Source organism: Thalassophryne amazonica, chromosome 4, assembly GCF_902500255.1.
Source record: "Thalassophryne amazonica chromosome 4, fThaAma1.1, whole genome shotgun sequence".
Classification (NCBI taxonomy): Eukaryota; Metazoa; Chordata; class Actinopteri; order Batrachoidiformes; family Batrachoididae; genus Thalassophryne; species Thalassophryne amazonica.
This window is the reverse complement of record NC_047106.1, coordinates 32,522,182-32,546,165: the sequence shown is the minus strand read 5'-3', so window position 1 is coordinate 32,546,165 and position 23,984 is coordinate 32,522,182. Positions and strand designations below refer to the sequence as shown.

Sequence of the window (23,984 nt, the reverse complement as noted above, 5' to 3'; positions counted from 1 at the left end):
AACAAATCCACACATTTTTAGTTAATGGACCCTTTGGCCCTGAGGTCACCACGGGGTCCATGTTAACACGTGCTTTTAATTTTATAGCTCTATCTTTTTATATCTATATATTTTTATACAGGTATCTTTTCTATACCTCTGTCTTTTTGTCTCTTTATCTTTTCATAGCTTTATCTTGTTTATACCTCTGTTCTTTTATATGTTCATGCCTATCTTTTTTATAGCTCTTTATCTCTATCTCTTTATCTCTCTCCTTTCATATATGTTTTTTGGTTTTTGATTTATAATAGCTGGACCTATTCTTGAGCTTTGACAGTGAGCTCAAAGAAAATGTCACTTTAATAATTCACACATACAGTTTTTTAAACATACCATGTACACTGTTATATGATCTTATATTGCCTTTCATACTATATATGTGCTTTGCAGGTCTCATCTCGACATTATCCTACTAATGAGCTGTGCAACGGCTCCAAGTATTCCCCTCAAAGCATGTCCACTCCTTCACACCAGGACAGCACCACACAGTGTCTCTTCCCCAAACCCATTTACTCATACAGGTAACATCACATCTGCTTTTATCTTTTCTGTCTCAACTCCAGTAATATCATTATTACACGTCAGATACCTTTCTTTATTGCTTCTTTCCCTGAGGTTTGCAGGTGTGAACTTTTCCATTGCTGCCCTCAGTGCACTGGGGCACTCAGCTATGACTTGATCCAACTTTTTAAAATTCCACATATGATTAATTAACTTTTCCCTTCTAGCGATCATGGCCATTTCAGCAACGCTCAGAATAGTTTAGGCTGTATTTCTTGCAGCACTCAGAGATATAGTAGAGATACAGTGTCTGTATTTGATTCTTTTTGTCTGTCTCTTTTATTCATAGCTGTTTTATGTCTTATGTAAAAAAAAAAGTTTCTTCTCTGTTGCTACAGTCTTTAACTATTTCATTGCAAAGAAAATGTGTCGCCTTAATGTGAAACATTTCAAATCTCTCATATAAATGGCACACATTTTGATTTTGTGAAGTGTCCCAGATCTTTGATTGTTACCAATACTTGTGTTACCATTCAGGTATATTCTATTGGTACTCAGAGAGCACGTACCTCCACCAATAAACCAACTCTCACCTGTTCTTAGACATTAGCATCCCTACACATACCTTTAAAAAAAAAAGAAACCTGTTGCCAAGGGTGTTTGGTTGTTTTTCATTTAAAGGAAATGAAAAAAAGTCCTGTATCTGTGCCCTTAAATGGAACTGCATCAAACTTTAATGTTTTCTTCCTTGGCCTGTACCCCGCCCTTCCACCAAGTGTCAAAACATTACCTCAAAACATAAGCTCCTTGGTGGAGGTAATAAATAGACTGATTTTGCATCACATCTAATCTAACAGATTTGTCCTCCCTGACTGCAGCATTCTGATCTTCATGGCGCTGAAGAACAGCAAAACAGGAAGCCTCCCTGTCAGCGAGATCTACAGCTTCATGACTGAACACTTCCCATATTTCAAGGTAGCAGAACTTAGACCACTTTTTTTTTTTAAAAAATATACCTGATTAAACTTGCTGCAGGATTTCAATTGATCAAGTTTCCTGATTTCATTTTTTTAAACTTCATTTAAAAGAGAGAAGGTTTTTAAAGATGTGTGTGTGTTTGACCTTGAGGCTAAAATCAGTGAGATGTACATTCAATTTTGGAAGAACCACTTCTTCAAAAACAAAAGTAATGTCACAAAAATGAAAAGTAAAATTTGAGGGTGATATTCAGCTGTTTATGAAGGACTATATTGCCCTTTGTGGCTTGGATCAGTTAGTCCAGATGACAGGATCCCTTGAACGGAATATTAATATAATGTAATAACAGACTGCCTCGTCGCTGCATCTTAAGCATTAGCAGAATGCAGCGGGAGACTCCATGATATGCACAAAAGGGATTAGGCTAACTTTACTGCAGTAAGGCATGTGTAAACTACTATACAAGAGCTCATGTCCTTGCATTAAATAACGTAAATTATTTATATTTATATAACGGCTGAATGGATCCTTATCATTTGATTGGAGCTTTGTATGTCACGTGACATGGATTATTCATCCCATTTGCGTTGCGTTGCATTTAGCGTGCAAATTTGGTTTCATATGTTTTGTACCACTGCACCCTGCAAACTCTGCCCACCCACACACTATGGGGCGGCGTTTAGCTAAACACGGTGGAGTTTGTTTTGCTGACAGACGACGATTTGATGAGCTAATTGACGGTGCTAATTCTTCTAACACACACACACACCAAACACACACCAAAATGTAAGTCCCTTTTCTGTTGTTTATAAATTAATGAAATATCAGATGACAAGGATCTATTTTAGCCGTTTCAATGGAACAAATTTTTAATACAGTGAAAGATGGAATGTACCATTCAACTCAGCTTCGCCTTGCTGAGTGGTACATTCCATCTTTCATCATGAAATAATCGTACCATTGAACTCAAACATTCATTGTTTGTATAATATTTCCAGGACCAATCTTCAGTGTGGTGACAGAATTTCAACTTAATTTGTGCTAGTAAACTCAATGCACTCACTCAATGCACAAACCTTCCTACAATGGGTTTGTCTTTACAGTCAAGTTACACTGCAGTTACGACACTACATGGGAGCTCACTTCAGAGTTGTATTACTTGTATGTACAGTATATTCACTTTCATACACACCCCAGCACCACTAATGTGTCCCCAGGACATAGGCCTTCAACATGTCTAGCAACACTGAAAAAACAAACAAACAATGAAAGATAATTGCAGTTGCAAAACAGAGAGAAAATATGGAACAATACAGACAAGACACTACTCTACTCCAAACACAGCGTGATGTGATCCTGAATGACTCTGGAATATGATTGTTGGTAGGCAAGTTATAATCTCAACTGTACAGTCTTCAATTAAATGCTCTAAATTTATGGTCAGTGGACTAAAGTTTGCTTGCAAGAAGCAGTTGCAGGTTTAAACTTTCATTTGAACCCCGGATCATCAGAAGCACTGCAGTTATTCAGGCATCTACAAATCAAATAGGTTCTGGCTCACCTCTGGAACAATGTCAAAGTCTTGCTGCCATTCATATTTAACAAGGCACTGTATAGATGGCTGCTTTCCAAACAGCTGCATGTAACATAAAGTACAGGCTGCAGGGCCAGAAAACACCAGGTAGAAAAGTCAATACTTCATTACCTGAATATTTGCTATACTGTGACCTTTCAGTGGCACAGTTATTTTTAATCTCCCATCAGAACGAGCCTGAGGCCTGGATTGCTTGACATACATTTTGTAGCAAAAGTCAGTTTTGATAAAAATGAAAAGCGTGGACACGAAAGCCAGAATATGGTATTAAAGTACCATTTTTGTAAGCGCACACAAATTAAAACTAAGAAAACACAACTAACCTGTGATAATTTTCAAAATATTAATCACTTTCCAAATTTGCTGATCACCATGTGAGCCCTTTACGTAGTAGTTGTGGTGGTAAGCAGTGCTGAGGAAGATGGCCTCATGGTTGATTCCCGGACAGAGGACCAGCAGATGACTGACAGTTGCTACATGTGGTTGCTGCAAGAAGCTTCTGCCGTTGTTCTCCCTCCTTTCTCTTTCTCCACTTCTCCTCTGTGTTGTTTGTCCACCTGTTTTCAAAGACTTTCACTCCCGTGTTGATCATTGCTCGCCAGTTGGCTTGGTTCCTTGCATGATCTTCAAAGGTCTTCCAGTCGATGGAGCAGGTCTTGAGGTTGTGTTTCAAGAGGACCTTGTAGTGTTTCTTCTGCCCTCCTCTGCACCATTTTCTTTTACTCACCTGGGAGTGGAAGATCTGCTTGGGAAGTTGGCTGTCATCCATCCTAATGATATGACCTACCCACTGGTTCTTGATGATGATACACTCAATGCTCTGGAGCTTGGCTTCCTTCAGCCATGACTCTGATGCGGGTACGGTAGTCTTCCCACCTGATGCGGGGGATACTCCTCAGGCAGCGTTGGTGGACTCACTCTAGAGTCTTCAGGTGGTGGCAGTAGGTGGTTCAGGTCTCAGATCCATACAGCACTGTTGATATGACAAGAGCTTTGTTGATGAGGATTTTCATCTCGTGTTAAAGGTCTCTGTTGTTGAAAATTGGGTGTGAAGCTGGCTGAAGGCAGTTCCTGCACACTTGAATCGGTGTTGGATCTCATCGTTGATGTCTGTGTTTGATGACACATAGCTGCCCAGTGCCCAGGGATGGAAAGTGGGTCACGTTCTCCATGACTTCTCCATGCAGTCTCACAGCAGGAAGCTTTGGATTGACCATGGTGGCTGAAGGCTAATACAGGATCTGGTCTTCTTCAGGTTGATGTGAAGACCAAGCTTGGTGTAGGCTTCATCCAAGATTTCAAAGATTTTCTGAAGACCTTTTTATATAAAATATGACACGCTGCTGTCGTCAGTATACTGGAAGTCCAGTAGTGAAGTGGTGGTGATTTTCTTCTTGGTTTTCAGTCTGCTCAGTCGAAGAGCTTTCCATCCATTCTCTACACAATGTCACTTAATGGTGAAACCTTGTCCTCGATCAGGTGGAGGATTGCTACCACAAAGGTGATGAAGAGCATAAGGGAGATGAGACCCCCCCCTGCTTTACTCCTGATTGAACATTGAATGGTTCAGTTTTTGTGCCATTCACCAGATCTATGGCAGACATGTCATCATGGAGAATCCTCAGGATCTTGATGAATTTCTCTGGACAGCCAGCTTAGCTCAGGGTCTTCCTCTGAAGTGGGCATGACATGCTGGCAAACGCCTTTGTCAGATCAGTGAAGGCGGGGTACAGCGGTTGGTGTTGCTCTCTACACTCTACTTGTAATTGGCAGAGTGAAGCTCATGTCTGTTGTCCTTCTTTATGGTTTGAAAGCCACTCTGGGTTTCAGGAAGGATGTTTTCCTCTAGTGGTGTGAAATGATTATTGGCAAGCCACACTAGTAAGTCCTATATAGCCCCCAAGGCCCACTGGTGATTTTGCTTATCCCTGTATTTATTTATTGAACTTGGCAATAGTGTAGCAAAAATGTTTGTAAAAAGTGACAGCACAAGTGTAGACTAGTGGGTGAGTGTTGTCTTGGAAGTTGCTAAATTAAAAGATATGTTATGAAGGTCCCTATTGTATCTGTTGAGCTTTCATGCACCACATCAATCAAAAGAGCAACTTTTCTTTTCTTTTTTTGCCTCTGTAATACTCCATAGACATGTCTGCTGCCTGCTGGATGGTTAGTGGATGCTGGATAAATGATTGAAAAACATCTATTGTTGTAGTTTGTCCACCTCCTGAAGAATGGACACATCATGTACTTGTTGTTGCGCACCACACAGCTAACAAGCTAATGACTGCAGGGAGAAATATAACATAATGGGAAATTAAAAACAGAATTAAAGAACAGGTGGAACGTCATAGTGCTAAAACTTTTCATCTGTACTGCAAGTTTGTGAGCTGATATTATGCAAGATATTATGTGCTGCGCTGCCACCTGATGAATACTGGCACCTGCTGGCCAGTTCAGGAATGTTCAGTCATATCAAATTATGGATAATCATATTTAAAGGCTACAGTCTGTGCATGCACTAGCATGTTGATATTTTTGATCTAACACTTTAACATTATAAACTTGCTGAAAAACTGTGCAATGTGATCTGAATTTTCTTTTCTTTCTCTGTCAATCAACCCTGTATGTTTTCAGACAGCTCCTGATGGATGGAAGAACTCGGTGCGTCACAACCTCTCCCTCAACAAGTGCTTTGAGAAGGTGGAGAACAAAAACGGGAACTCATCCCGTAAAGGTTGTCTGTGGGCTCTTAACCCAGCCAAAGTGGAGAAGATGCAGGAGGAGCTTTACAAGTGGCGTCGCAAAGATCCCGTCACTGTTCGCAGGAGCATGGCGAAACCAGGTGAGTCTTCTGGACACCATAGAAGGAATGCTCATCACAAGTGAGATGCACGTTCTTAACTTATTTTCATCTCCAAAGTGTCACAGAATTTTGAGGTAGAACAGAATAGAAACAAGCGTAATCAGAGATTTCTGACATCCGTCAATGCGGATCTGGAGCACCTCCAAAATTTAATGGAGTCTTCCATGGGCTAATATGTATCCGTGGTGAAAATGTGGTGAGAATCCGTGAAGTAGTTTTGACGTAATCCTTCAAAGCCTATATAAAGTGAAACTTGATCCAGAATCCGAATCCGGATCACCTTCAAAATTTAATGTTGTCTTCCATGGTCTAATATGTATCAGCGTTGAAAATTTTGTCAAAATCCATGAAGTAGTTTTGACGTATTCCCTCAAAGACTATATAAAGTGAAACCTGATCCAGAATCCGGATCCAGATCACCTCCAAAATTTCATGGAGTCTTCCATGGCCTAATACGTATCTGTGTTAAAAATTTTGTAAAAATCCATGCCATAGTTTTGACGTAATCCTGCTAACAGTAATCCTTTGAAGCCTATATAAAGCGAAACTTGATCCAGAATCCGGATCCGGATCAACTCCAAAATTGAATGGGTTCTTCCATGTCCTAATATCTATTTGTGGTGAAAATTTTGTCAAACTCCATGCAGTAGTTTTGATGTAATCCTGCTAACAGAGAGACACATAAATAAACGCAGGTGATTTTATTACGTCCTTGGCGGACGTAATAATCAGTCAACTCAGAGAAACATACATATGACATAATGTTCTGCAACAAATACTAGATAAGCGCATCAGATATTCCATGTTTTGAAACTTGCAATGATATAATGAAAAAACCCTGCAATGTTTAGTCCCATGTTTCACCATTCTTATGAAATGTTAATACCAGTAAATTTTATGTGATCCGCAGTTAGTATGTTTTTTCTTTTCAGAAGAACTAGACCATCTACTTGGAGAGCGACCCGGGAAGTTCAGGTCTTTACCACACTACACCAGCCCAGCTGTGTTGTCCAGAGTTGCCTCCATATATGGCACCGCCTCCTCAGCTTGTACCCAACGTCAACGATCCTACCATCCTATCAGGCATCAACAATTCCCCCGTGTTCTGCCCCCATCTCAGCCGCCGTGCTACCATTTCTCTTCCAGTCCCAGCCCCGGCACCTCATTTGCACTGTACTCCCCGTGTGTACTACAGACTGTACAGACTGCAGCTGGTTTCCCAGCATCCACTGAAAGTCTGAACTCACCTCTGGCTGGGAAGATGGCACCAGTTTATGATGTTGCCCTGCAGACTGAGTGCAGCACGGGCCTCAGGAGCACACAGGACCTCTTGTTGGAGGGTGAAACCAGCTGTGATCTCGATACACTCAACCCCAGTTTAACTGATCTGCCATTCCAAGGTGAGACGCTGCCAGAAATCATGACAACATATAGCAACACAAAGTCACTTGTTTAAATATGTCTCCAAAAACACACATTTGAACTCTTAACTATACATTTAACAATAGTGAAGCAGTGATTTTCTTTGTCTGCTATCATTTTAAAGGGGTCATACTATAAAAATTTTCAACAAGCTAGTACTGCTCACCAGGGTTTCATTTCTTAAACTGTGTGTTGTGTGGGCCGCTGAAGAGGAGGTACTGCTGGCCCACCACCACTAGAGGGCGCCCTGCCTGGAGTGCGGGCTCCAGGCACCGGAGGGCGCTGCCGCCTTACAGGAGCAGCCAGGATGACAGCTGTCACCTATCACTGGAGACAGCTGATCCCAATCAACAAGGAGGTATATCAGCAGGACGGCATCTCCACCTCATTTGCCGAGATATCGCCTTATCAAAGAGGTAACAATCTCCGCCTACACATACGTGTGACTATAATTGTATTCTTGTTGATTATTTGTAGGACAGCTGACTACCGGACAGCATTTGGATAAGTACTCACCTTCCTACACTTCTTGATTGTTGCTGACGAGAGGTGGAGGTGGACTCTCCACCCTCCGTGTTGCTGGGTGCAGCCGCACCCACACCTGACTGTTTCTGTTTCTTGCCAGCAGTACCGGATCCGACGAGCGGAGGCAGTGGCCACCTGGGAATTCGGGACTTGGCGGCTCCAGTATTCCCGGGGTTCGGTGGCAGAGGAAATCGGGTTGGTTCCGGTTCGACTTGGACAGACGTCTCCTATCGTCGAGCCTGCCCACACGACACCGTTGTAACTGAACTCAGTTTCAATATTGTAATCGGTTGTATTTGTTGTGCCTGTTTCACAACAGTAAAAACAGTGTTACTTGACTCCTCCATTGTCCGTTCATTTGCGCCCCCTGTTGTGGGTCCGTGTTCCTACACTTTCACAACACTGTGTGGATAAAGGACAACTGTGTGGACAGTTGTGTGGACAACTGTGTGACAAAGGAATACATGTTGCAAATGCATTATTTTCCACTGAGTTGTAAGACTGTACATGCACTGGACAAACCCTCTGTGATGCCACCACTAGTTTTTTTTTTTCAAAAGCAGTTTTGAAGCTCAGATAGTACCGCTGTGGGTGTTGCCATGTATGCAATGTGCATACTCCGTCTAATAAGTCCTGGCCAACCCATAAATGGGTAAAGAGATGGAGCTTGGGCAAGACCCTACATGACCTGGGCAGAACAAATGAAGCCCAAACACGAACCCATCTCAGAGTTATGAACAAGCTAAAGCTAACAGCCTAACTTTGGTTTGGGTAGTTTTTTTTACATGTATTTTGGTGTACTGGGTAGTACGTTTTATGATGGGTGACTTGGGTGTGGGAATAAAAAATTATGACCAGTAACAGTGGAGCTAATGTCACCAAGCTACTGATACTTGTTAACAGTGCAAATGGTGCTAATAAATTAAATAACATGAGAATTTCACTTGATGGAAATACTGGAGCACAGACTCCTTAGGTGGCCCATTGGTTCAAGTAATTGCATAACAAGCCATATTATTATAGGTATTTGTAACAAAATACTCAAAAAGGACAGATACTATCTGGGCACAACAGCTAGCAGCCACTCCTAGCAATCTCTGCACGGCACATACCTGTCACTCAAAGTGACCATGCCCCTAATTTATTCATAATTTTATGGCTTCATGTATGTTATGCTGATGAATTTTTTTTTAAAAAATCATGCCCGTACAGTTGTGATGGAGGTGGAAACTAGCTAAAGAGACCCAAATGGGTTTTTTTTGTAACTAGCTGTAAACATGTTTATTTCTTCTCTAAAACTGGACATTTTAACATGGGCGTCTATGGGAAGTAAGACGCCATTCCCACTTCTGGGTTTGCTTCATTTCAGAAAGTCATTCATTCATTGTAAAGTCAGTCAGTCATTGTAAAATTGTACACATGCATGAGCCTGATTTCCATCCCAATCGTTCACCATGAATGGATGTAGACACACTCAAGTAAACATTTGCCTATAAATCCTCTGAAGCAGGATCCATTTCCTCACATAGTTCATGGACAGCAACACCGCAATGAAAAACAAATTTTTTGAAGTTGGAAAGGTGGAGAAAAGGAAATCTGTTTCACTTGCAGGTCTCGGATCTGGAATCCTAAAAAAGAAAAGCCACTGAACCCACTTAAAAGTTAATAAGCAACTACTAATATTAATAATTTAACTGTGTTAATGAATTTCAGCCTGCTGCTTTGTTTGTATTGCTGTTGTCGTCATGCCCTAAACTTAACACTGGAATTACTGGCAGATTAGCTTCCATAAGTACAGCTAGGCTCCATTAGACATCCAGTTCATATGGCGTGTACACAGACCTTTGGTACAGTTTTATTCAGCAGCCAGCGCTTAACCATTTCTAGGTAAGGTGAATCCACAACAATCCTCATAAGGTTTTAATGGACTCCAGTTACAAATAAAAGCTGTTGTGCAGTGGTGCTGTCTCCACTTATAAAGGGGTTTCACATCTACGTATGTGCTGAGAGGGACTTCACCGTCTATTCATATGCACCTCAAAATCTCTGAGATCTAAGGTGGAAAGTCCACAAAAGGGCACTCTCCTATTGTCAGTTTGGGATGCCCGGTGGTCTACATTTTTGGTGTAAAAAATAATCAGATACCCAATCAGGGCCCAACACTGGGTGTAAGCAGCAGTAAAAGTAGAACATTGTGAGTGATTAGGAAATTTTAAAATAGAGCCCAACCGGTATGGATTTTTTGAGGCCGATGCCGATATTTGGATGAAAAAAATGCCGATAATCAATAAATCGGCTGATTTGCCGATAGCCGATAAATCAGCCGATCAACTGAATGTTTCAACCTCTTAGCAGTAAACAAAAGTTTTTCATGCTAGAAATAAGGTCTACACAACGTGGGCTTAATAAAAAGCGTGACCGACACAATGAAGCACATTTGACACATTACTACATAAACTGACTTAATCAAACTGAGTTGAACTGAAACGGGAGAAATGTGGGGTGAATGTAATCACAGTTATTACAAACAACATCCTTCTAAACTTACTTGTATGCTTTTGTCAGCCGATCAGTGCAGTGTGACGGCGAACTACGGGGCCGGTAATGAACACATTTAAGCAGGGGTGTAAGCAGCTCTCAGCTGAATGGAGTCAGAGCGCCATCTACTGGACAAATGGTGCAAGGACATTTTACATTGCCGACACAAACATTATTTCAGTAACTGTTCTGTTTATGAGAAATTATCGGCGTTCTATCGACAAAATTTCGTCCGATAGTGAGTACTTGGAAAAGGGCTTATATATCGGTCGGGCTCTATTTTAGAACATGTTGAAAAAAAAATTGTGACTTTGAGATACATCGTTATGTAAAACAGTTACAGTCTGTCATTTGTGCAGAACGTTTTACAAATGCAGGGTAACAGTGGACATCCATCTACAATATACAGTAATCGGGACTAGAGATGGTTATCACGCTATCGTCGGCTCTGTGTGCACGAGAGAGAGAGAGAGAAAATGGGGATGATCAGTTTTTTTCTTGTTTGAAAGGATATGAAGAAAACTAAATGATCAGCCCTTTCTCTCTCGCTCAGTCGCTCAATTAAATGCATGTGTGCACACAAGCAGCACTCCGTCTTTGTAGTCGCACACACACACACACACACGTGCTCCTAGCACAGTCAAACAAACACACGGACAAATACACAGATGCACACGTACAAACCGCAAGCTCCCATCAAGATAAACACAGAGAGTGACACAGAGAGACCTGCCTTCAGCTCTGCACACAAGGCTCCAAATGAGAGAGAGAGAGAGAGAGAGAGAGCTCAAAATTTATTTCCTTAATTTCTCCAGTACTGAAAGCAGTGCTGTTAAGGGGTGGAGCTTATCAATACGCCAATCTTTAATAATTTAGCTCCAGGGCCCATTTAATACCGGTTTTCGGTAGACATCCCTCGTTTTACATTTTACTTGGTCCACATTTTATTTTATTTTACCTGATGTTTATATTAGTTGTACATATACTCTGAATAATTTACCGTTAAATTTCACGATCTTTTACTTGGCTAAAAATTACTCGCGCCACGGAAAGCACCTTTTTTGCATTGCACTCAGATCTCGTTGCAATGCAAATTATAATGACAATAAAGGCGATTCTGATTCCAATTCTAATCGGGACCTACCATTCCCTGGGCAGAATTCTCCTTCTCTTTCAAAATAACTCCCAAGAAAAGCATGCCATGCTCTTCAGAAGAAGACTGTTTTGACATGTAAATAGATAAATCTTAGCTTTGCTAAAATGCATGGGAATAATATGGGAGTAGTGCAGTCTGCATTAACTTGTGTTGCAGACCAAATGGTACACCCTAAAAATCGCTCCGCCTTTTGCATATACGCATGCACTCAACAGTGGTCATGCGTATTGTTATTTTCAGGAAAATTACCCCCCCTTGGGTTTCTCGCTTTGCCACCGAAGGAATAAGACGCTTGCTTTTCGAGCTCGCTCTTGATATATATATATCTAGTGATAATGGATGCCACTGAAAAGAGAGTTTTAGGCGATGGAGAGTTTTGGGTGACAGAACGACTGTTCGTGACTACAACGATGGAAGTGATTATGATGGGACTAACTTTCCTGAAAATAAACAATACACGTCACCACTGTTGCGCGCATGCGCATATGTAAAAAGCAAACCAATTTTTAGGGGGGACTGTTCGGTCTGCGACACCCGTTCATGCACACAAACACTTGTGTAATGGGAATCATCCTTATTCAGGTAAATTCAGCAATAGCTGGCAATATTTGGCAATCCTCTGTTACAAACATTTGTAAGCACCCATATAAAAGTAGGCAGTACAAAGTTTGATTACTGTTTTAAAAAAGCAGGCCACATTTCCTCAATTTTGAAATCAGGAGGCAATTTGGGGCCAAAATTCAGCAGTGGGAGATTACCCTTGTATGTTTTTTTCAAATGGGAAGGTTTGGGATTTTACTTGTTTTCCTTTGTTGAAATACATACATTTGTCATGAATTTTCTTTCACTGCAGGATTTTTAATAACTGGACAATAAATCAAAATATTATTATACTAATAATAATGTCACATTCAAGCCTGTGTAGACAGACTTTAAAACAAAAATCTAATTAATTGAAATGGCATCAAATTTTGAAATGGATGCCTGCAACACATTTCAAAAAAACTGGGACAGTGGTATGTTTATCACTGTGTTACATCACCTTTCCTTCTAACAACACTCAATAAGCGTTTGGGAACTGAGGACACTAATTGTTGAAGCTTTGTAGGTGGAATCTTTCCCATTCTTGCTTGATGTATGACTTCAGTTGTTCAACAATCTGGGGTCTCCGTTGTTGTATTTTGCGCTTCATAATGCGCAACACATTTTCAGTGGGCGACAGGTCTGGACTGCAGATAGGCCAGTCTAGTACCTGCACTCTTTTACTATGAAGCTACGCCATTTGTAACACGTGCAGAATGGGGTTTCTTCCTCAGAGGGAGTTTTTCCTTCCCACTGTTGCTCTGGGGGTTAGTAAGGTTAGACCTTACTTGTGTGAAGCACCTTGAGGCAACCTTGTGATTTGGCACTATATAAATGAAAATAAATTGAAATTGAAAATTGAAATTAGGCTGTGCCCATGTTTACAAGTCCTCCACCCAGACTGCATGCAAGCTCCTGTACAGCATTCATCAACTTTCCCAGTCTTCTGTTGGACCTGTCCCAGCTTTTTTGAAACATATTGCAGGCATCCATTTCAAAATGTGCAAATATTTGCACAAAAACAAAAAAGTCTATCAGTTTGAACATTAAATATCTTGTCTTTGTGGTGTATTCAATTGAATATAGGTATAAGAGGATTTGCAAATCATTGTATTCTGTTTTTATTTACATTTCACACAGTGTCCCAACTTCATTGGAATTGGGGTTGTATTATTATACTGACAATTTCATGCGACTTTATCAAGTCATTATTAAAAGACCTCTTTGAAAATTAGATCAATTCACAATGGGAATTTAAAATGTTTGGAGGTTTTTTCAATTATCTAAATGTGTTTCCTGAATATAATGTTTAAAATAAAACTGTTATGATCATCTGTTTGTTTGTTTGTTTTTTGAAAACACAGCTGTTCTTTGTTTTGTTTTTTTTTAGGTAACGTGTGGGAGGAGTTAAGGGAAGACAGTCTTGTCTCAAATACACAAATAGTTGCCACCACAACTCCTCCCACCACCTCTACCCTGCAGAACCTCCACAGACATACCTGCTGCCTGCAGGCCTTGACTCCTCTCAGTGAAACGGTGGAGGTGACGCCCGTCAGTCGACTGATGGGAGAGGATGAGAACACTGGCAGTGGGCAAAGCGTGGAGCAGCACGGCTGCTTCAGCGGACTGCATCCTGGGATGTATTCAGGGGTGGAGAGCTGTGCTGGCTATCTGACATCCTGTACTTCCATCTCTTTAATCTAAAGACCCGACAGCCCCTCACCTTTGACCTCTTCATGTCTGTCCCATGCTGAATTTTAATTGCCTGAAAGGGCGACTTTATAGCAAACATCTTTCTGTCATAGTATTAGTTCCAGGACTGACCTGTGCTGTGTGATAGAATGATGGACTCTTCAAACACACTTCAGCCTACAGCTTATTTGGACAACAGTGTTTTAATTTTATAGCTGTCTGTCACCGTATGTTATCAAAAGGGCTGAGCTAAACATTAAAGAGTTAATGTAATTGTAATCATGTACAAACTGAGTCAACAGTGTAGGAATACATCACTTTTGTGTGGTCTCCCAATTTTAAAGGGATCAAAAGTAATATAATTGGCTGCTGAACTGTTTCCTACCCACTTATTAAAAACTAACCTGTGCTAACAGCTCATTTTCATTGAGCTCATTTTTATTTTAATTTCACAAATGTATGGTGTAAACTGTAAGCGATTACACCAACCTGGTCATCAGTTTACATTGATGACCAGGTTGCCATTGTAAATGAGAACCGGTTATCAGTTGACCTACCTGGTTCAATAAAGGTTAAAATAAATAAAATAAGTAACCCTCCACCTATATCTTCTATTAATGACCAACAGCCTCTTCAAACTACAAGTTCAGAAGATAATTAGGATCTATCCTGTTCTCCATATGGCACTTACAAGATCAAGGATCAACTGGCTAACCCATTGATCACAGTCACGCTAATCCAGTTTAAGGACCACAGGAATGAAGTGCAGCAACCATGGAACCATGTAGTTCCGTGGTCTGACACACCAAAGCCACTGTTATGATAAATACTAAATACAACGTTTAGGTAAAAATTGAACATTTGAAAATTTTAATTAGTATTTCTAAAAATATTTACCTTTTAAAGTCACTGTTACCATTGTATTACTAAGTTTCATTAAACTATTTACTGTATAAAATTGTCATGCGTCTGTCTCTCTGTCTCCCTCTGGTGTCCTGTTGTGAGTTTCAATTGTTTGTGTGCTCTCATCTTTGGTTACTTTTTAGTGTTTTCTATTTTGATTAATTTTTCAGAATTCTCCATGTTGGTTGATTTCTAAGTGTTTCTGTTCTATCATTTTGTGTCATCTCTTGTTCACTTTCTTCCTGTGACTATCTTAGCCCGACAGCCGGCCCTGAATTGGGCCAGATACTGGCCTCTCTCTCCTAGCCTGTGATTGGTTGGCGGTTGAGACGCTGATGTCAGCCTCACGTTGGTGTTATGCAAGCATCCTCTCCTATTGGTCGTTTAGGAGTGGGAAATCTCACTCCAAGATGGATGCCAGTATCGGACCAATTCATAGCTGGGCCGGTTGTTGGGCTATGACTATCTATGCCTGTTGCCAGTGTTCCCTGTTTACTTCCCTGTGTATTTAAACCCCTGTTTTTTGTGTGTGTCTGTTTGTTTTTTGTTGGGTTTTTTTTTTTGGTTGCTGATTTGGATACTGTTGCCTGAGAAGTAGCTGGTCTGCCCATATGTCGACCTGGGTTTGAATTCTGCTCATGCAACATGACTGTATTGTCTTTATTCACCCAGCTGTAATTGGGTACCATCCTGGGCTGGGAACCCTTACCAAAAAATAGTACTTATAAGTATATAAAAAGCAAACTAGAAGTATACTTGAAACATACTTGCATATACTACTTTTTGGTAAGGGAAGTTAACTTCCAATGGACTGGTGTCTTCTCCAGGGGAAGTCATGGACTCTTGTGCGCTTCACCCCACAGAAACTGGAGATAAGCACCACCCTGATGGACCTTAGAGCCTATAAGGACTTACAAATACTGCTACCTGGTGCTAGTATTGACCACTAGATGTGTTTTGACCTGGATTGAATAAACCATTGTATTTGTATTTTGATGTAAACTTGACTGTATCTCTGCGTTGGTGTCTCCAGTTGCGTTACAATTGTGACATCATGTCGGTTTTGACTTTTTAAAAGTGATGTAGACACTTCATACATGAATCAATTGTTTATGATACAACTGGCTATAAAACTGGACATTTAATTATAAAAAGTGTGTGCACTTATGTAACTCCTTATTTTGATACCTTATTTGGACTGTATAGTAGAGATTTGTTTTCTCTTTGAGACAAAATGGAATTTTTTTAATCAATATTTTTTTTTTTTTTTTGTACCAAGAACCTGACTATGTTTTTAATATAATATAGTGTAGCATTGTAAATGGACCTGTGAGTGTTTGGCTGTGAACAAAACAGCGAAGAACTCAGTTGTACAGATTTCTTGAGCGGATATCTCGAGATGATTAACTTTTGGAGAAGATCGGACAAAGGTTAATGTCAACAACAAAAAAAAAGGTGACCCTGAACCATCCCTTAGTTATGCTGCTATAGACTTAGACTGCTGGGAGTTCCCATGATGCACTGAGTGTTTCTTTCTCTTTTTGCTCTGTATGCACCACTCTGCATTTAATCATTAGTGATTGATCTCTGCTCCCCTCCACAGCATGTCTTTTTCCTGGTTCTCTCCCTCAGCCCCAACCAGTCCCAGCAGAAGACTGCCCCTCCCTGAGCCTGGTTCTGCTGGAGGTTTCCTCCTGTTAAAAGGGAGTTTTTCCTTCCCACTGTTGCCAAGTGCTTGCTCACAGGGGGTCGTTTTGACCGTTGGGGTTTTTCCGTAATTATTGTATGGCCTTGCCTTACAATATAAAGCGCCTTGGGGCAACTGTTTGTTGTGATTTGGTGCTGTATAAATAAAATTGATTTGATTTGATTGGTTGGTGTGACCTCAACCTGGTGTTGTTACACAGAAGAAGGATTGTCTTCTGATTAAAAAGAAAAAAGCACGGGTCGCATTTAGGTTATTTGCAATTAGAAAATCAAAGACCATATTCAACAGCACATTACACATGATGTGATTTTTAAACTATTATTTGTAACAACTGAGCAAAAGTGCTATTTATTTTTAACATTTGATAATTAAATTCATATTTTTTCTGACCAAAAAACAAACAAAATTTTTAAAGTTTTTGTATTGACAGGAAAATGATTGTAAAATATGAAAATCCAGATTATTCAAAAGTAAAACAAAGTCTGCTTTATGTGGTCATAAAGACTCCGACTGCCTCACGGTCGCAGGAAGACTGTTCCACAGGGTGGGTGCCTGATGAGAAAAAGCTCTTTGACCTGCTGACTTCTTCTTCACCCTGGGAACACAGAGAAGTCCTGCATCCTGCAACCGCAAAACCCGGGCCGGCACGTAAGGTTCCACCAGATCAGCCAGATAAGACAGCGCCAGTCTATGAACAACTTTATAAGTCAATAACAAAACCTTAAAATCTGCTCTCACAGAGACAGGGAGCCAGTGTAACGATGCCAAAATGGGTGTGATGCGTTCAGACCTTCTGCTGTGTGTGTCAAACGTCTGGCGGCAGCGTTCTGAACCAGCTGAAGACCTCTAATGCTGGATTGCAGTAATCCTGAAAATAAAACATTACAATAATCCAGTCTAGAAGAAACAAAAGCATGAATCAGGATCTCAGCATCAACCATAGACAGGATGGGGCGGATCCTCACTATATTTCGCAGATGGAAAAAAGCAGTCCTAGTAACATCCCTGATGTGGAGGTCAAAGGACAACGTTGGATCAAAAATTACCCCAAGGTTTCTCACTTTGTGCGTATAATGTATGACACACGAACCCAGGCTGAGCGCCAGCTGGTCAAACTGATGCCGATGTCTCGCTGGACCAGAGCCAACATTTCAGTCTTATCTGAGTTTAAAAGTAGGAAGTTACTAGACATCCGGCAGCTTCTCACTGATAGAAGACAGTCCTCCAGGGATTTTACAGGAATGAGATTTCCCACAGTTTGCGACATGTATAACAGAGTATCATCAGCATAACAATGAAAGACAATCCCAAAACTCCGCAGTATATGCCCAAGTGGTGCTATATACAGGGAGAAAAGCAAGGGGCCTAAAACGGATCCCTGTGGAACCCCAAATCTCATGTCACTAAGGTTAGAGGTAGTGTTATTATACAAAACACATTGAGAATGACTGGACAGGTATGACTTCAACCACGCAAGGGCACGTCCAATAATCCCAAAAAGATTCTCCAACCATATGATGATCCACGGTATCAAACGCAGCACTGAGATCTAACAACACCAAAACCATAGTGGGGTCTGAGTCTATTGCTTGCTGTCTCTGTAGAATGATATTTTCTAAAAGCAGACTGCAGTGGCTCAAAAAGATTATTCTCAGTGAGGTGCTCTATGAGCTCCCGTGAAACCACCTTTTCTAAAATTTTGGAACAGAATAGATAGATTTGATATCGGCCTGTCATTTTTCAATACACTAGGGTCAAGATTAGATTTCTTAAGTAATGGTTTAATTACTGCAAATTTAAAACATTTGGGAACAGATCCACAGGTTAATGACAGATTGATAATTTTCAGCACAGTTGGCCCAAGAATGAGCCACACCTCTGTCAGATTGTTCTCATGTGTTTATTTATTGTCATTTGTGCCATCTGTTTTATACCTTTCAATGTGTGCACATTATAAGATGATGTGACCCAAGTTTCATTTCATCACCATTATTATTATTATAATTGTTGTATTAGCAGTGTTTAATTTTAATAGGCAAAGTGAAAAAATAGTTTTGTATATAAGTTTTCATTTGCAAATGTTAAAAATTCTTGTTAATGTAAAAAGTCACTGTTGTATTTTATAACTTTTTTTATTGACAACTGACCAAAATTAGCAATGTCACTGATTTAAGCAAAAAATAAAAATAAATTTAGGCTTGTAGCAGGTGTGTAAATAAATAAATAAAAACATGCTAAAAAAAAAAAATGTGTTCTATTTTCTGGATGGGGCCTTTGTACTACAGGACACCTGAGTATTCTCAGTTGAAACCAAAAGTTCACTTCCCCAGAAACTCCTACAGGCCACCAAAGAGCAGGTTCGGTGTGAAGGAGTCTGACCTTCACTCCTCTGCTGTAAAGGAGGTGATGACCTGCCAGGAGGACAACAGGCTGCTCTTGAAGGTACTGATGCTCTTTCACACCTTTGACACGGGAGAAAACAAAAACAACACCAAACAATCAAACAAAAAAAAAACCAAAGCTTTTCATCTTTTTTCTTCCATTTTTTTTTCTCCTTGTAGATGATCTACAGTGAGCTGGTTTTCCAGCTTTCTGAGGCAGAGAACACATTAATGTGGACATCAGACTCCTATTAATCCATGTTTGATGGTAAAAACACAGACGCCACCTGCTGGTGACACACAGACTCAGATAAAATGAAGCCAGAGGGTTCATGATGATTCCTCAGACAGAGTCTGAGCACTGTCTTCAGGTTCTCCTCTGGTGTTGTTTCAGAGTCCCACCCACAAATGCCCATGGTGCCAACAAGCAGCGGAAAGGGCACCTCGTTCAGGGTCAGAGGTCAGACTAAGACCAGCAGCTCCATTTTGGAGTCTTTTGAACTTTTGTACCATTTCTACCATTGAAAAAATAACAGACAGCTGCCATCACATACTGGACTCTGTATGTTGCTGTCGGCAGCTGCTGTTGCGTTGAAACATCTCCACCAAGCAACTGAGTGGAGCCTCAGAAGTGAAGATTATTTTAACATTTCTTTCTCACTTATTTTTCTACTGTTTATTTTTATCATTGAGATGATTTTTGCATTGTTTGATAGATTTGTTTCAAAAAGACAATCAAGGAACAAATATTACTGATTATTGTAGACTTTAAAAATGGGGATGATTATGGTAGGTTTAGATTGTTGTACTCATTTCATAAAAATTGTACAGTAGTGTTCAGAATAATAGTAGTGCTATGTGACTAAAAAGATTAATCCAGGTTTTGAGTATATTCCTTATTGTTACATGGGAAACAAGGTACCAGTAGATTCTCACAAATCCAACAAGACCAAGCATTCATGATATGCACACTCTTAAGGCTATGAAATTGGGCTATTAGTAAAAAAAAAAAAAGTAGAAAAGGGGGTGTTCACAATAATAGTAGCATCTGCTGTTGACGCTACAAACTCAAAACTATTATGTTCAAACTGCTTTTTTAATCAATCCTGTGAATCACTAAACTATGCATGGAGTCAACCAACTTGTGGCACCTTTCAGCTGTTATTCCACTCCAATTCATTCACATTTCTTGGTTTTGCTTCAGAAACAGCTTTTTTGATGTCACCCCACAAGTTCTCAATTGGGCTTAGGCCCGGGGATTGGGCAGGACACTCCAAAACATTAATTTTGTTGGTTTGGAACCAAGATTTTGCTTGTTTACTAGTGTGCTTGAGGTCATTATCTTATCAGAAAAAGGGGTGTTCACAATAATAGTAGTGTGGCATTCAGTCAGTGAGTTTGTCAGTTTTGTGGAACAAACAGGTGTGAATCAGGTGTCCCCTATTTAAGGATGAAGCCAGCACCTGTTGAACATGCTTTTCTCTTTGAAAGCCTGAGGAAAATGGGACGTTCAAGACATTGTTCAGAAGAACAGCGTAGTTTGATTAAAATTGGAGGGGGAAAACGTATACCCCGGTTGCAAACAATTATAGGCTGTTCATCTACAATGATCTCCAATGCTTTAAAATGGACAAAAAAACCTGAGACATGTGGAAGAAAACAGAAAACAACCATCCAAATGGATAGAAGAATAACCAGAATGGCAAAGGCTCACCCATTGATCAGCTCCAGGATGATCAAAGACAGTCTGGAGTTACCTGTAAGTGCTGCGACAGAAGACGCCTGTGTGAAGCCAATTTATTTGCAAGAATCCCCCGCAAAGTCCCTCTGTTAAATAAAAGACGTGCAGAAGAGATTACAATTTGCCAAAGAACACATCAACTGGCCTAAAGAGAAATGGAGGAATATTTTGTGGACTGATGAGAGTATAATTGTTCTTTTTGGGTCCAAGGCCCGCAGACAGTTTGTGAGACGACCCCCAAACTCTGAATTCAAGCCACAGTTCACAGTGAAGACAGTGAAGTATGGTGGTGCAAGCATCATGATATGGGCATGTTTCTCCTACTATGGTGTTGGGCCTATACATCACATACCAGGTATCATGGATCGGTTTGGATATGTCAAAATACTTGAAGAGGTCATGTTGCCTTATGCTGAAGAGGACATGTCCTTGAAATGGGTGTTTCAACAAGACAATGACCCCAAGTACACCAGTAAACAAGCAAAATCTTGGTTCCAAACCAACAAAATTAATGCCTCGCAGATGTGAAGAAATCATGAAAAACTGTGGTTATACAACTAAATACTAGTTTAGTGATTCACAGGATTGATAAAAAAAGCAGTTTGAACATAGTAGTTTTGAGTTTGTAGCGTCAACAGCAGATGCCACTATTATTGTGAACACCCCCTTTTCTACTTTTTTTTTACTAATAGCCCAATTTCATAGCCTTAAGAGTGTGCATATCATGAATGCTTGGTCTTGTTGGATTTGTGAGAATCTACTGGTACCTTGTTTCCCATGTAACAGTAAGAAATATACTCAAAACCTGGATTAATCTTTTTAGTCACATAGCACTACTATTATTCTGAACACTACTGTACACAAGCACATCACATATTGTATTTTTGTATAGTGTGGCAACTGCACAATTTTGGATCAAAGCCCCTCCCACCAATACAATGAATTCTTTTCACTCTGCCATCAGAAAAAAAAGATTCAGGTACCTAATCTGCATGTTTTTGGAAGCAGGAGGGAACACACACAAAGACGGGAAGAACATACAAATTCCACACAGAATGGACCAGGTGGGAAGCAATCTAATGACCGTCTCGCTGTGAGGCAGCAGTGCTAACTACTAAGCCACTGTGCCACCTCATTTCACATTACCTGAAGAAAATGACTAATTATGTGTTTTTTTTATTTTTATTTGTTTGGGCAGCACCTCTCAAGTTCCATCAGGTTGGATGGGGAACGTCGGTGCACAGCCATTTTCAGATCTCTCCAGAGATGTTCAATCTGATTCAGGTCTGGGCCACTCAAGAACATTCACAGAGTTGTCCTGAAGCCACTTCTTTGATATCTTGGCTGTGTGCTTCAGATCATTGTCCTGCTGAAAGATGAACCGTTGCCCCAGTCTGAGGTCAAGAGCGCTCTGGAGCAGGTTTTCATCCAGGATGTCTCTGTACATTGCTGCATTTATCTTTACCTCAATCCTGACTAGTCTCCCAGTTCCTGCTGCTGAAAAACATCCCCACAGCATGATGCTGCCACCACCACCAACCTGATGGATCTTGAGAGTTGCTGCAAAGAGAAATAGGCAAAACTGCCCATTATAAATTTGTAAATATAATAAAAACTTTATTCATGTTGTCATTATGGGGTGTTATGAGCAGGATTTTGAGGGGAAAAATGAATTGACTCCCTGTTGGAATAAGGCTGCAACATAATGTGGAAAAAGTGAAGCACTGAATATTTTCTGGATGCACCATATGAAGACAGTCTCTTCATCAGTCTGAACAGACAGTAACAAATCCAGCTGAACTTCAAGCAGCATTCATGGAATTCAGAAGGTTCTTGTATCCACTCTGAGGTGTCTAAATCCAGCTGGCTGTAAAATCAATCATTTAGTTGTGTTTTCTTACAGGGTGTGAATTTTTTGCATTATATTAATATTTTTGCCATCGTATTTTTTTATGTTTTATTTTGATAAATTTTGTTTTCACTTTGGATTTAATTAGCATATTTTTTTAATATCATTTCTATCAAGAATTTTAATTATATTGTATAAAACAAAAACTAATATATGGTCAGAACAAAAAAAAACAGTGAAACTAAAAAAAAAAAAAAAAAAAGTGTACTGCATTAAAAAAAAGGGTACAACACTGACTATTTGAGTTATATTAGATTCTTATTAGTCATCCAACTCACATATCCCAGCACATTGAATAGAAATGTAGTCCGATCACTTGGACTGGTTTCAGTTCCCTGAAGACATTTCAAGCAACCCAGCAGAGGCGATTTTAGACTTCCAGTTTTAGGAGTGCTTAGCACATTTTTAAAATCTAGATGTCCAGAAATACACTTTCCCATGATTTCCCAGTGAAAACATTGCTTGTAAAAGCTGCATTCATTGTCAGAATGATTTAAAAAAAAAACAAAAAAACCCTGCATATTAGCAATGGATAACAGCCCATACATAAAATTCCTGCATTCTGGTGCAGTTTATATAACAAATAATTTAATCTCCTAATGTGGTGAGGGCAAATAGTAATTGCAACTTAGGAGCAGGTCTGAAATATTCAGAGGCTGAGTAAAGTATATTATCCTTGTTTTTATATTAGTCTTATGAGCCTATAGTTATTGAAGATTTATTTCATTCATATTTATTTCATCTTAACAGATTATTATGTCATAGTACTTAGTACAGAACACTCACCCTGGTATCACTTTTCAATTACATTTAGATAGTTTTAGGCATTACTTAGATTGTGTTTTAGTTTTGGCTATTCATTTATGTATTCTACAAACTGATTGTCTCGGTTTTTCTGGCAGCACGCACTTCCACGTTGTAAGTCATAAAAATACAGTAGTTGCTCTGATCAGTGAGGTTTAGTGCCGTGTGCAGGAGGACCTGGTTTAGCACAGCTACAGCAGCACTCCACTATAAGGCTGGATGGAGAACACAGATGGTACACTGCACATAAATGGGTTCAGGATAAGAAATATATTAATTATTTACCGAATTAACAGCACGCATAGAAAGGACAGACGAGATCTAATGAAGTCCTTGTAAGAAAAATAAATCTGTGACTTAAGTCAGAATTCATACCAAAACACCGGTAACACAAGTAAGACACCTCCACAGTCAATTTACCCTTAGCTTCACTTTCCATCCTTTGATATTCTCAATGTCCATATCTACTATCACATAAGGTCTATAGAGTGCACAAACCTCACCTGAAGCTTTTTTGCTTTTGAAAAAAATGCTCTGCTATCCATCACTGCACTGCAGGCTTGGTTTGCCACTTACTGCAAACAAATAATACAAAATGAGTTTTATGATTTATGCCTTTTTAGCAGGAATTTAAATTATTCACTTATG

General features: G+C 39.9%; 1 protein-coding gene and 1 long non-coding RNA gene across 3 annotated transcripts in view; one reads left to right on the top strand and one right to left on the bottom strand.

The window, feature by feature from the left end:
* Positions 1-14,124, top strand: part of foxn1 (forkhead box N1) — a 56,392-nt gene extending 42,268 nt beyond the window's left edge. For both annotated transcript variants that reach the window (XM_034168909.1, XM_034168908.1), the window contains exons 5-9: positions 430-560; positions 1,419-1,515; positions 5,747-5,954; positions 6,908-7,375; positions 13,589-14,124. In XM_034168909.1, coding sequence (XP_034024800.1) covers positions 430-560; positions 1,419-1,515; positions 5,747-5,954; positions 6,908-7,375; positions 13,589-13,902 — 1,218 coding nt within the window. In that variant the 3' untranslated portion in view covers positions 13,903-14,124. The remainder of the gene's footprint in view (positions 1-429; positions 561-1,418; positions 1,516-5,746; positions 5,955-6,907; positions 7,376-13,588) is intronic.
* A 4,054-nt stretch (positions 14,125-18,178) lies between these two features.
* The window catches only part of LOC117509610, a 10,719-nt gene continuing 4,913 nt past the window's right edge, over positions 18,179-23,984 (bottom strand). The window contains exon 4 of the long non-coding RNA XR_004560447.1: positions 18,179-18,377. This is a non-coding gene — a long non-coding RNA (uncharacterized LOC117509610). The remainder of the gene's footprint in view (positions 18,378-23,984) is intronic.